The 14,492-nt window shown below is 35.7% G+C and overlaps 1 protein-coding gene across 1 annotated transcript in view; it reads left to right on the top strand.

Annotated features, from left to right (window-relative positions):
• Nucleotides 1-7,449, top strand: part of LOC109850132 — an 8,101-nt gene extending 652 nt beyond the window's left edge. Inside the window, 4 exon segments of the mRNA XM_020420063.1 lie at nt 1-64; nt 833-2,050; nt 4,101-5,334; nt 6,951-7,449. The exon segment at nt 1-64 is cut by the window's left edge and continues 4 nt beyond it. Of these exon segments, the coding sequence (XP_020275652.1) occupies nt 1-64; nt 833-2,050; nt 4,101-4,701 (1,883 nt within the window). The 3' untranslated portion in view covers nt 4,702-5,334; nt 6,951-7,449.

The following is a 14,492-nucleotide window of genomic DNA, read 5'->3' on the forward strand; positions in this document are numbered from 1 at the left end:
ATGTTGCGACCTCGCCAATCGGGAGAGAGAGGTTGAGGGGAGCTTCTGCTGTGGAGAAGTTGTTGTAAGTGTCTCATTTTGCCTCTTTAGTTCTCTAATTTTGGTTTCTGTTGCCTTGTGCTCTATTGGTGTTTTAGGAACATTGTAGAACTGCTTTTATGAAATTCAAGACACACGATACAGTTAAGACTTCGAAGATACAGAGTAAATAGTACGGCACACATCTCTATATGCGCAGCACCAAAAAAAAAAGGAGTTCGCAGCGAAAATCGAGTAGGCTTGGTCAAATTCATTGTTATGTTAATGGTCAAGTTACCCTTCGCTATTGCCAGCCAGCTTTAGGGCTTGTTTGGATTGAGGGGAATAAGGGTGAAGGGAAGTTAGAGGAATCATTCACCTTGTTTGGGAATATTTAGGAGTCGAAGTTATTCACTCAACTTCCCCTTGGTTCACCCCCTAATAGTATAAAATTTGTTACCCCCAAATTGGGGTGTAACCAAGGGGAAGGGAACTCCCTTCCCTTCCATTCTCTCACCTAGTTTCCCTTAACTTCCCTTAACCCCATTGAAATCCAAACACACCCTTAGAGGATTTAGGCCTTTGGTTACGTCGTTAATTGGAGGAGTGAGCATTGTTTCTCTAAAGGAATGCTCATGCATTATCTTTTGTTATAGAAGATGCATCTTGTTGTATTATTTGATATTTATTGAAGAAATCTCGATTCATTGAAATATTTCCCGACTTCCATCTTATAGACCTCTCTATATATGCATATATCTATTTTTTCTTCTGTTATGTCATTCTTGTTTACCATTAAGTTAACTTCTAGTAGATCTTTATTTTATCAGGTGGCAACTGTTCCTGAATGTCCTTTCCTTAGTATGGATAATAAAAGCAGTGATCGTTCCCTTAGAGCATATAAAGATAATAAACTTCCAACATCACTCCTTGATGCGGCAGTTATCCTCATTGATACTTCCGCTGAAGAATCCTTGAACAATATTTCAGAAGAACCAGTAGAAAACGTCTTTCCTTTGCTGAAAAAACTATTCCAGAAAATGCAACGTTCTGCGGTACCGATTGTGAGGAGTACAAAATATGATATTGCCTCAGTTATTTTTAAAATTACTATGAACCGAGCTCTTTCTCCTAATTGGGCAGCAAGTGATGTTAGATTAAGTATATTCGGAACAGAATCTGAATTTATGAATTTTATCATGGACTACTGGGAAGAATCACCATGTTTGATTCAAAACACATTAAATAATACAGAGAATGAAGCTACCATATTCAGCTCATTGATTCATTGTTTTGATCCAGCAACTACTGAAACAATCCTTTACTCAGTCTTGCAACATCTTGTTGCCTGTCCTCCCATCACTTCAGATGAGTTGGACATTTTTTTGTTCCTTAATGAAGCAAGAGGTGTTTTGGGTTCTCCTATTGTATATGGACAGGACATTAGGGTCCTAAAAACACAGAAGCTGTCTTCAGGTGTTGATCAGGGGGATGCGGGTAAAGAGATGCACTTTTTCAATGACAACACGGCCTCAAAGTTAACTGATGTTGCAGATATTCCAATGTGCAAAGAAGCATTTCAAGACGGATACACGCTTGCTATTCGTGGGATGGAATTCCGATTTGATAAAATTGCTGCAGTTGCTGATGGCCTTGCGATTCTATTTGGCCAACCATCAGTTGGGGCTAATATATACCTCACACCACCTGGTTCTCAAGGTTTGGCTCAGCACTATGATGATCATTGTGTTTTTGTTTGGCAGTTATTTGGACAAAAGCAATGGAGAATTTCACCTTTTTCAGCGACCCATTTACCCAGATTGTATGAACCTGTTGCAACTGTGTCCAGTTTAAAGAATGATGAATCTGGTGATATTCAGTATATCTTAAATTCTGGGGATGTTTTATATATTCCTAGAGGTTTTGTTCATGAAGCTCGTACAGTTAGTAATGAAAATGAATCTCGGCATGACACATCTTCTGGGTTTTCCTTACATCTGACACTTGGAATTGAGGTTGAACCTCCTTTTGAGTAAGTTCACATACGTTTATTTATTGTCATTGTTTCCCTTACGATTCCCAATTGCTGAATAGCTGCTTTCTCTGGTTTTATTGTTTTATAATTTTCCTGCTGGAGCTCACTGTCTCGTGCAGATGCTTAATCAAGTAGCTCATACATCTGATAACTTAATAAATATTTATACAAATTTATTTTTTCTTAACTTTAGTTGCATAGTTTCTTTTTCTTTCTAAACATGACTTATATAACTTAATCTCAGCATATTTAAACATGACTGACATGGCTAACATAGAAACAAAAGTTACATTGTGCCAAGATAAAACTTACATTAAAGTTTTAGTTGATTTTTAACATAAATTTATATTATTTGGAATGAAAATTAAAATCAGATAATCTGAAACTGGAAAAAACACCCGGTTATTTATTGGATTTGGATTCTCCAGTGGATTCTAAATTTCTTTATGGGTTTGGATCCTGAAGTAGATCATAAAAGTTGCCCTGAATCCTATCCGTTTCTTGTCCGAACCCTGAAGCCAAAATATAGCCAGCAATGTCTCTTATAATTCTGCTGGAACACCACTTGGACATAAGTTCGTTTGGATAACATTGTGTTTTTCTTGTTGTGTTTTTGTAGAAAAACACCATGATATTGTGTTTTCTCCTTAAAGTATTTTTAAAACACCCTGCTTAGTGTTTTTGGTCAACACTAGTTTGACTCGTAATATAATTAGTATTAAACATATTATTAATATATTATATATTAATTATAATAAAATATATTATAAGTAAAATATTTTAAAATTTACTTTATCTTACTATAGTATTATAAATATTAAATATAATACAATATAATATTGTATAATGTATGATAATACTATATCTTAGTTTAATCTATTATATTATATTATAATTATTACATATTATATTTTTTTTAGCAATAAATTATTTTATTATTAAAATTTATTTTACTTTATAATATGTTGTATTATTTTTTATATAATACATATTAAAATTTTATAGATTATATTACATTTACTATGCAATATTATTTTATAATATTATTATATTATTGTTTTGTTATGAAATATGTTACTATTATAAAATATTTCATAATTATTAATTTATCATAATTTATTTATTAAAAAGTTAATAATATTATTGTTATTATAATATTGTATATTATATTATTATATCATTGTTATATCATTATTTATTATTAATATTTTTTTATTAGTTTATTTATCTTTATTATTATTTATTATATTATCCGCGTATTAAATACTAGTATTTAATATGTTATTATATTATTATATAAGATATCTTAATTATTATATTTTTAATAAGTACTTTTAATATATTAGATTAACTATAATATAGTATAGTATAATGTAATATAATATAATAAGCATGTTAATAATAACTATGTATTAATTACATTTAATATATTATATTAGATATTATATTAACACCTCATCAAACTCAAAACCAAAACATCAAACTTAAAACACCTAAAAGGTGTTTTGAAATAAGTGTTGTGTTTTTGGTTTAAAGATGATTTAGCTTAAAAAACACCATGGTTTCCAAACGCATGATGTTTTGTTTCTAGTAAAAACATTATGGAAACAAGTAAGACGCTATGGTATCCAAACGGAAATTAACCAAGACCTCAGGTGGTTGTTTTCTCGTGAACTGCATTCAATTATGCAGCAGCATAGTATCATGATTTCTGTGCAGCAGCATAGTATCATGATTTTTGTGCAGTAGTTCTGCAACTAAAAGATCGTATAGGGAACGTAAGGTTTATTGCTAACACTTCTGTGATTATTAGTCTTACCACTCAATTATCCTTGCAGAATATAAGGAGTTTCCTTGTATATTGGTACATTTAAGTTAGTTTATGCTATCTTAGATATCTCATCCCCCCCCTCCTTGTATATTGGTACATTTAAGTTAGTTTATGCTATCTTAGATATCTCATCCCCCCTTAGGTCCAACATACTTTTGGGTTTTGCTGATATTTCTTATTTCAGATAGTGGTCCTCTCATAAAAAGCCTTGTGCAGGTGGGAAGGTTTCGCTCATATTGCTCTTCATTGTTGGAATGAGAAGCAGAAACAATCTACTCCAACTATTACCGACCTTAGATTAAGAAATCAAAGAGCCATGTTCCTTATGCTGTTACACATGGAAATCAGGTTGATTGCTACTGATAATCCTGCATTTAGGAAGGCTTGCATGGTTGCTGCATTTTCTTTGTCATCTGATACTCTTTTATGGAAGCATAAAGAAACTTTTGACTACATAATTGAGAACATCAATGCCAACACGAAATTTATGGAAGCATTTGAGTGGAGCAAATTAGTTGTTAAGGAAAGAAAGGATGATTCTCTGCAGTGGATGAAGTGGCTCCGACATTTACCTCAGGAAGGAGATGGCAAGGAAAAAATGGACTTTAATAACCTTTTAAAAGTATTTGAGGACTTTTTTCTGTTCTATACTGATCATATAACAGAAGCAACTGCCGATTTTTTTAATTTTAAGACTGAGTTCTGTAGAGATGTCATATTTGAAGATGCATGCACATGCTTCAAGACACTTTTGGAGAAATACAGAAAAACCCGGAGACAGTATATGAATGGCATGCTGTCACTTCATTCTACATGATTATATATTTGTGCAAAAAATATCCAGCCTTCGTGTTATCTTCAAATCTTTTTGCAAGAAAATATTTTTTTGGCAGAACATGGATACAGGTTTCAAGACCAATACTTGTGTGATTTCAGTTATAGCCTATGTACTTTACTTGGTGGTGCGACTGAAAAGTACAATGATTCAGTTTGCACTAAAGTACTTTCAAGTTTTCCAATCTACTTTCTAAACTGTGTGAGGGTCACTGAAAGCTTATGTAAGAGCATTGTCCAACTATTTGTGGAACCTTATCAAATAGTCATATTGCTAGGCTAAGGTCTCAAGCTGCAATATCAGAAAAAAGTATGAAGTTTAAGAATTTAAGGAACATGAGTGCTCTTTTTACTTGAAATTGTTGTTTTTATGGCTCTTTTACAGTTAGGGGACAATATGGGAAAATGGTATCATATGCTGCTGCTGACATTCTTGAAGAAACAAGTATCTGTTTCAAGGCAGGCGCCATCCAGTTTCTTTACGTGAGCTGTGAAAGTTCATGGAAATTTTTCTTAGAAGGCCATTTTGTTGGAGTAAGCAATATTTGAGGTCTGCAGTGATCCAAAACCATAACTATCTTGCTGTGGATTCTATACCTGTTGTGTCAATTTTCAGGTATGCCAACTCACCTCCCTTAATATGATTATTAATTTTCTATATTCTATGACTCTAGTAACTAACGTCTGAGTCCTAACATCAGTTATATTATTTTGTTTTCAAACATCATGCATATAAGTACTAAGCAGCACTCATATATTTTTTATGTACTATAATGAGCTAAAATTGTGGGGTTTACTTCTTTGCCCTTAACATTTATAGGCTGGCAACATATATGTGTGAAAATGAAAAATGAAGACCTATGTTCTTGCCAAGTTGTAATTTGTCTTAGATGAGTTAGTTAATGGTAATTTGTGGCAACTTATGGATGGAAAACGACTGGTATGACCAAATCAGGCCTGGTGCATGTTTGTGATAAGAAGCAATTTACGTGGTTTTAGCTCAGATAATGGTGATGATAGCAACATGTTTCTTTATGAGGAGTGACTTCTAGATGTTTCTTTGAGGTTTGAGTGACTTCTAGATTTTCCTTTGAGGTTTAAACTTGAGACCAAGATATTAGAAAGACAAATCAACATGGCTATTATTTTGTAACACCTTATAGACAAATCAAGATAGCTATTATTTTGATTCTGTTAGTTATTGATCATAAGAGTAAGCTTTCAGAAAGTACTATCTGGAGATAGTGTTGTGTATTTATAATTGTATCATTATTGAGGCCCAGATGAGTGTGGGTTAGTTATCTTCTGATTTTGATAAACCACCTGTTTACTGATATTCATGCTCATCCCATATATTCTCATAGCATTCAGTCTGAAATGGCGTGCAAAAAATTGTAGAACATGAAACCGACATCATTACTAGAGAACAAGAATAAGAAAATCATATAATTCAACCATATTATAAGTTATGCTTATGATGGTAATTACCAAACACGGATAATTTGCACCCTCGAATTGTCATAATATTTATACATAAAAATGGAACACAATTCCAATAGGCTTACAGACTTTCATAAAATATGATCCCAATCATCATTACTAGAAAACAAGAACAATAAAATCATATAATTCAACCATATTATAGGCTATGCAATGGGATATCACCAACGAGAGATAATTTGCACATGGAATTATCATTGTGTATATACATAAAAATAAAAAAATAATTCCAATATGTTTGCTAAAATCAAGACCTCAGTAATGATAACCTCAAGGGTACTTTTCACCAGTGCGTGACTATTACTTGGCGATATTCAAGGATCATTGTTCCCTCACATAGTCTTGCTCAGATGAACGGATTCCCCATGGTGCATTCTTTACAAGTATTACGATATGTAATAAGTACAAATGATCCAAGAATCACACATACATTTGATTGAGAACAACGTATGGAGGACTGTAGGTCCTAAATATTTTCTGCTTGTTAAACAATTCAGCGAGACTATGGTCTTGGGTTCTTTGGTAATGGAGAAGGATGGGTTGTTACATCATGATAGTCGGCATTCAATATTATACCTTCAACATCGCCCTCATTGTCTTCTCCACCAAAATTCTGTTTAATTTCCAAGTTCTGCACAATAGTCCTTTAGAAAGAATTGAGATATAGAGATACAGGTAGACTTAGTAAGGAGTTGGCAATTTCACTTACCTCAAGATTTTGTGCTTCTGCAGGTTCTGATTCTTGAATCGTATGTTTCTCCAGAAGCCGTCTCCCAAAGAGATGGTCATTCATGCTCAGGGCTGGAGAGTTAATGGAGAGCAAGAAGCAGAGTGCCATGACACATGGGAGAACTACGTAGAGGAATTTCTTCATGTTCGGTGGCTGGATGAGATTTGTGTCTTGTTGATGGTGAATGGAGCAGCTTTAATAGTTAAGAGAGGAAGCAGAGTGAAGCAAGGACGCCAGGGTCCAGGAGAAAAATAATTGGAGCGGTGGAGGTGAACCTGGTTGTGGGCACCGTATCTGTGAAAGTGAGGCAGCATAAAGCCAACAAACTGGCCTTTATTAAAATGTCTTTTCTTAGTGCCTGGGGTCGACTTGTTTCTTGATTTCTGGGGTTTGGATAAGTAAAAGATACAATTCACTTTCGAGTCAGGTTGTGCTGTTTGAACCCGATCTGGATCTGGGCATAAAGGTTTGGCATGAAAAAGAGCTGCACTTTGGATTTAAGTTGGTTCAGAGGTTGGGTTGTGTTGGATTTTTTGGTTAAAACCGCTTTCCAAAAATGAGTTTTCAAACTATGTATTTATTAATTACTGGTATTTTTCAGAAATCCTTAGCAGCGTAGCGGAAAGTTAAAAGTTTTGATGTTCCAAAAGGTCTTGTATTCGAGACTTATCGTTGGCAAGCCACACATTATTTTTATTTAATTAATCCCTCATAAGTTTTAGTGGGCCGTGGGCTCGTGGGCCGTGAGTTGTGGACCAATGAGTCGGGGATCGGGGCAAATCGGGTTGAGACGTTAAGTGACGCTTTGTAAGATGTACTTTGCACTTCGCACGGAGGCATCGGGGCTAGGTGGCGTCCTTTGGCGTCATGTTGGCTGCCTCGCAGGCTGTGGGTGAGCCTCGCGTTCGCGAGAGGGAATGCGGCCCTTGTGTTCGAGCGAGGTTGGTAGCGACCCTCGTATTGCATAGAAACGCGATCCTCGCTTTCAGACGTTTCTACATGCAACAATTAAAATTGCATGCAACAGTTATAACAATTAAGTCATTTGCTGTTACAATCATAATTTTTATTATGATTTATAACAGTCATATTTATGATTGTTTGTGATCCTTGAGCTGGTCTTAGAGGCCTATAAATAGTGCACCTTGGGGCAGTTCTTGGATATACACGAAAAAAAACACATTGAAGTGTTTAAGCTGTTGCGCTGCTATTGCAGAGTTTGAAAGCTTGCAAGTTTTAGTTTATGCCCGAAGGAACAGAGCCCTAAACTTAAAGATTATTACAGATCGAAAGATTTTTGTCTTAATCGAAATGTTTTAATAGAGCAATGAGATTTTTGCCTGAATCGAAAGGTTTTAACTGAAAGGTTTTGAACCGAAAGGTTTAACATATCGAGGAGATCTTTGCATTGACCGAAAGGTCTTATAGATCAAGGAGATCTTGACAATACTTGGTCGGTGTACACCAGTGTACTGTACTGCTGTTCCTGGAAGTAGTTTGGCTTTGGGATCCTTTCACCGGAGTACGCCAAATATTGATTTAGCCACATCGTTTCATAAACACACAACATCTAAACTTGAAAAAGTTTTAATATATAACACTTCAGCTCTCTAACAGATTTATCTGTATTATTTCAGATTTAGCCACAGGCGCCAACAGGTTGTTGATGGGCAATGGCGTGGGGGGACAAAGGAGACGAATCTAATGTATTAAGGTTTTTGAAGGTCGCTACCACCGCCTAAGAACTCAGAAAGCGTTGATGAGGGTTGGGGGTCATAAATTTTGTTCTCTAACAGGGCCTTTTGCGTGTTGACCAGGTTGAGCTCTCTTTCGTGGGCCGCAATCCGGACTGTCGAAGTGATATCTTTTTCCTTTAAATGTGTTATGGAAATTCATGGCTGTTAGTATGTGAACCTGAGTTAGCTCTGATAATGCCATGTCACTTGCCACTACACCACCAAGACTCTGTGAGTTTTGGTGAGGGTTATAAATTTACCCGCTAACAAATCTAATGAAATCTTCGGGGGGCGATGATTTCAAATGTAGGGTTGGAGAGGGGGCTCACAATGGCTGTCCCCAATCAGTGGAGCTCCAATGGTAATGGAGATGAGACCCAAGTATTTGGATAATTCCAAACATTTGCTTGAATACTCAGATCAAGTCTATACTCTAGTCTTTGGTCCATAATTGAGGAGCACAATCACATGGAATATGGACAATCGTGCATTTGTTTTCCCCTGTTTTAGGCCCTGCGTTGCACATTTTAAATGTAATCTGGGCCAGCTATCGTTTGGCTTAATCTGTTGTTTTGAGGACGGTTGTTAGTGCTTGGGGTATTTTTTTTAAATGAGTTAATAGAGTGGTCCTAATCTTTGAAATTATATCAATAATACGTACATGAGCTGTCATCTATCAAACATAATAACTTACATAACTTGAGAGCTCGTGTGGGTTAGTTTAGGGGTGGCAAATGGGTCGACCCGACCCGACCCGACCCATATAAAATTTGACCCGACCCATATAAGTATGACCCGACCCGACCCGTTTAATAAATGGGTCAATGTGACCCGATCCAATTATTAAACGGGTTACCCGACCCGACCCATATAACCCAATTGATCCGTTTATCAAAAACAAGACATATCCTAACACATATAACTAGTAAAATTTTTATAATACACAAAAGAACACTTCTTGCAAGCTCTTTAGACAAAAACTATCACTACTTACAACATGGAGTTATTTCAAAGACATATTCAGTGTTTAAATCTAAATGTACTTCAACGAATTGCACATATCAACAAACAAAAATACATCAATGCAGCTCTTTAGACACAGAATAATCTAAACTAAGAACTAGCAACAAAGAATTTAACACAAGTAAATAAAGAGAATATACACAAGTTTATAACAAAATAGTTAGGAACTTGATCGCCATTATCATAGTCCATCTCCAAATTTACAAAAAATGCAATTACAGTTTACAAAAAATTAACTGTCCCATCTCCAAATTTACAAAAAAATGCAATTACAGTTTACAAAAATTTTAACTGACCCATCTCCAATTTTGAGTCAAAAAATTCATTCTCAGAGTGAATGCGATGCCCTTGGCGGCGGCGAGGGCAATGGCGGAGTGTGATTCCCAGTTTAGTGGAGTGCGGCCGGATCCTCAGTTGCCTGCAAAGATTGAGGAGAGAATTTTGAAGAAGGGAAAGTGCAAACGTTGCAGAAATGCTTCGTAAACTCTTGCTTGATATGTTATGGAAAGGTAAATTCTTGCTATGTTCATAACAAGCAAGGACATTATTGGAGAGATTTGCCTGAAAGTATTGCTGACAGTAACACATCGTAGAGGTAAAAAAACAAGATACCTAGAGCCTCATTGACTTGCTTCTGTGCTGTAATGCTCTCATCAAGTTCTTGAAGATGGACGTGAACTTCTTCCACAGTAATTTTATAATAAAGGATGATGAAAGTTATAAACTGTGAATGGAATTAGCATACAGTTCTGCAGAGAAATATTGAAACAATGTTACAGAAAGTCAATACATATCGGTAAATTTGCCCATTGTCCCGCCACAGTTGGAGCTTATAATCACATATAAAAATAAATAAAATCAGCAATAAAAACAATGTATGCTATGTTCATGAATATGGATGATTATAGAATCAGACTCCAAGCATGAAAAAACCCAGAGGAAGAATCACTATTTACACGATATGAACATTAACATTCTTTTAAAAGAACCTCGAAATTTTTTGCTGGGTAATATGAATTACTGCATGAGAGATGTCAAAAAGCTCTAAGGCACAGCAAAATTTGAAAGGGAAATCTACAACATATAGTCCCTGTCTCCAAGGTACCTCCAGTTTCTATATTTCAAACTTAAAAAACAAGTCACAGTTCTCTAAAACTATTCCTTACCTTGCTACTTCGATGAAAAACGTTAAATAGCCTACAGTCTTCAAAATCTACAGGCTGGACAGAAGCATCCTATGAGAGAAACTGGCATTAATGTCTGCACTATATGTACTTCTGGGTTTGCTCCAACGTATTCCTACTAAGAAGCTTCAGTCACGCAAAGGCCTAGGATTTGCATATTTCTCAACATAAGCCTGAAAATTTGAACATATAAAAGGAGCCATATATGAGGTAATGGAAATATATCTTTGGGATCAAAACGGTTCACAGTGGAGATAACCAACACTAACCTCCACAAGTTTCAAAATCTTTGAAGGGTAAAGGATGATTGGGGAATCTACTTATATGTACTTCTGGGAATCAATTCAAAGATAGCTCTCTTCTTATCACCTGAAAGAGCAGTGGCAGTTTGAGGAAAAGAAAAAAGAATGAGAAGTTTAGAGAATTACACCCTAACGGAAAAATAAAAGGAATTACACCTTCAAGGGGTTGGATTTGGCCTCACACTAATATGCAACTCACATGCATTTAATTATTGATTTTCAATTGGAAATCAAAATCATCTGAATATTACAAGGTATATTTGTAGATTACACACTCAAAGTGAAATTTCACATCTTATCCCTAAATTCAGAAAGAGTCAAATTCAATTTAACATTATTTTTGAGGAAACTAATTAAATTTTTGAGGAAACAGTTGGATTTGGCCTCCAACTGTTTCTTTTTATATAATATAATGATTCAGGTCAGCTTATCAAATAGATTATTCAAAGAGTTTGATAACACATTAACATGATATAAGGTTTGACGTAAGAGATTACAGGTATATATGCTCATACACTGTCAATATTCATATATGATGATCCAAAATTATTTACTGTAATTCAAATATAAGAATATTCATGCATTCTGAATTTTATGTATTAAATTTCTAGCTTGTACAAAGAATGTAAAAAGGTCTAATCATTTGCTTGAACATAACTACAAAATGAATGGAGCTTTTGAATCATAATGTTGGACAATTAAGAAACAACATATCAAAAAATGAATAAAAACTAAGAGATCACAAATTGGGCAATAAATGAGCATGAATGAAACCTTAGAAAGAGGAATAGATTATCTATGATCAAATTAATTTATATGGAAGCCAATGATCAACTCTGGAAACGGAACATTTGAGCTTGAATCAAATTAATTTAAAGAAACTTGAGCAAAATGAAAGAAACCTAATTTTGATGAAGCTTAGAGAGAGAAAGAGAGAACTATGAAGCTTAGAGAGAGAGAGAGAGAAAGAGAGAACTTACTGATTCAAGATCCCCTGGTTCGAGATTCACTGATTCATATCCCAATTCAACCTCTCCTTCCTCTATCTCACCCTCCTCCTTCTCAACCTCGCCCTCAACCCCACTCATATTCTCTCCAACAATTTCATCATCACCATCATCGATTTCGTACTCAATTTCATCCTCCTCAGGCCTCACATCTAACCCTAACGGCTTGTTCTGCACCGCCTGAGCCCAAGCAAACGAGTACAGATCCAGATTATAGTTCCATTGAACATGGTACCTCATCGCATCCCTCATCCAAACCCTAGATCTACACTGCTGCTTCAAATCGTCGGCGTGCAGAGAACCCTCATCCAAACTATCTTCATTCCGATGCTTCGCCATTAGGGTTTGCGATCAGGATTAGATGGATGGATCTAAGATGGATTTAAAGCCTTTTTTTTACGAGATTACGAGATTGGGATCGGATCGGAGGTCTTGCGGAGATAAATCGATTGATTAGAGTTTCAATTTGAGATGCTGGATGAGGAATTGAAGGGGTCGCCGCCGGATCCACAGAGCTCGCGAGAGGAGAAACTTTGGGAATGAGAAAAATTCCACCGATAGCGAGGAGCTCGTGGATTCGCGAGGTGTTATACACTTACACGGGTCAGCTCGAGAAAAATTCCACCGATAGCGAGGAGCTCGTGGATTCGCGAGGTGTTATACACTTACACGGGTCAGCTCTCTGTGTTATACGGGTTAGGCGGGTCAACCCTAACTTACCCATCTAATAAATGGGTCAGTTCAGGTTGACCCGTTTATGATCTGACCCATATAACTCGACCCATACCCAATATAAACGGGTCGGGTCGGGTCGGGTTGATGGGTCGGATCAAAAACTGCCACCCCTAGTTAGTTCACGCTCACACGATATAATTTGATTTAACGTAAGGCCACGCTTCTTGGTACTTGAATTATGTGAATCTTTTGAGTTTTCATTGTGTTGCTGCTGATCAAGTGTGTGTGTATATATAAGTTTCAAAGATTAATTCTTCGAATGAGATTTGATCATAGAGAATGGGGTTATTACATTGCTCTTTAAGAGGGTCTCTAACCTTTTCGGCAAATAATGGTGGAAGGCCAAAAACGAACTTTTCTTTTCAAATGAGATTATTACAATCATGTAATTGGTAAATCTTTGACAAAAAAACATCTTTATACCATTTAAAGTCTGTAAGAGTTTTACATCGAAAATTTATAAGTTGTTCTCTGACTTTATCTTGAAGGCTATCGACAAGACCTACAAAATGGTGATATATCGCAAGAAGAAGTGTATAAACTGCATCATTAAGGTGTTGTCTTGTCTTATCAAGAATCAGTTATCCGAGTTGATTTTTTTATAATTATTTAGAATGTTATATTTTTCTGGTCCAGTAAGGTAACGATCCCACCATCCTTGCAATTGATTAGAAAAGTATGAACATAAGCCACTGTTTCGTTCACATGTATATCAAAAAGAAAAGGAAAAGCAATACAAACAGAAGCAAAAGAATATACAACGGAAGCTAATACAAAAATGAAGAACTTTAAAGCAAACTAAGTAGTAGTATTAACAAGAGACATACTTACATACTTGACGGAAAGTAAACTTAAAAACTAGGAGTTGAGTGATAAACTACTCAACCCCGGAGTAGTAGTACTAGTACACACTTATCTTACAAACACTAAAAAAAAAAGCAAACCTCACTCAAACTCAAACTCAAACTTCAAACTAAGAAACTAAAAGAATAGAATAAGAGGAATTCTCAAGAGGATCTCATAATTCACTCTCCAAAAAACCTTCTCTCGCTTCATGAGCTTCTCCTCATTCTATAGAGGTTTAGAGATACTATGCTAAGATGCCTTCATAACTTGTGGGTCCCTGCACAACGGAAATTTTGGTAGCACTTCTGGTGCACAACAAGAGTAAGATCACAACTAAATTCTCGTTTCACAAAGGAAACAAGAATCGAAAGTGATATATCTCAACAAAGTGGGATATACACTCTTCCTCTCATCAGTTCTAGGACTGACTTGTCGAGGGAACCTAACAAGCTATTACAAATCACAGCAAGACAACGAATTTTACGTGGTTCGGAAAGTTACCTACATCCACGGGGCAAGGGGGGATCTACTATTAGAGAGAAAGAGAATACAAATAGGGTTTACAATCACACAAAGTCTCACAAATAAAGCCCTTAAACAAACTCTCAAATCTCTCACAATTTCTCTCTCAAAGGGATGCTAAAAAAACTTTCTGTTTTTTTCCTCAAAGGACAGCCGCCACTCTTCCTCACACCGTAAATTTTTTTTCTA

Source organism: Asparagus officinalis, chromosome 1, assembly GCF_001876935.1.
Source record: "Asparagus officinalis chromosome 1, Aspof.V1, whole genome shotgun sequence".
Taxonomy (NCBI): domain Eukaryota; kingdom Viridiplantae; phylum Streptophyta; class Magnoliopsida; order Asparagales; family Asparagaceae; genus Asparagus; species Asparagus officinalis.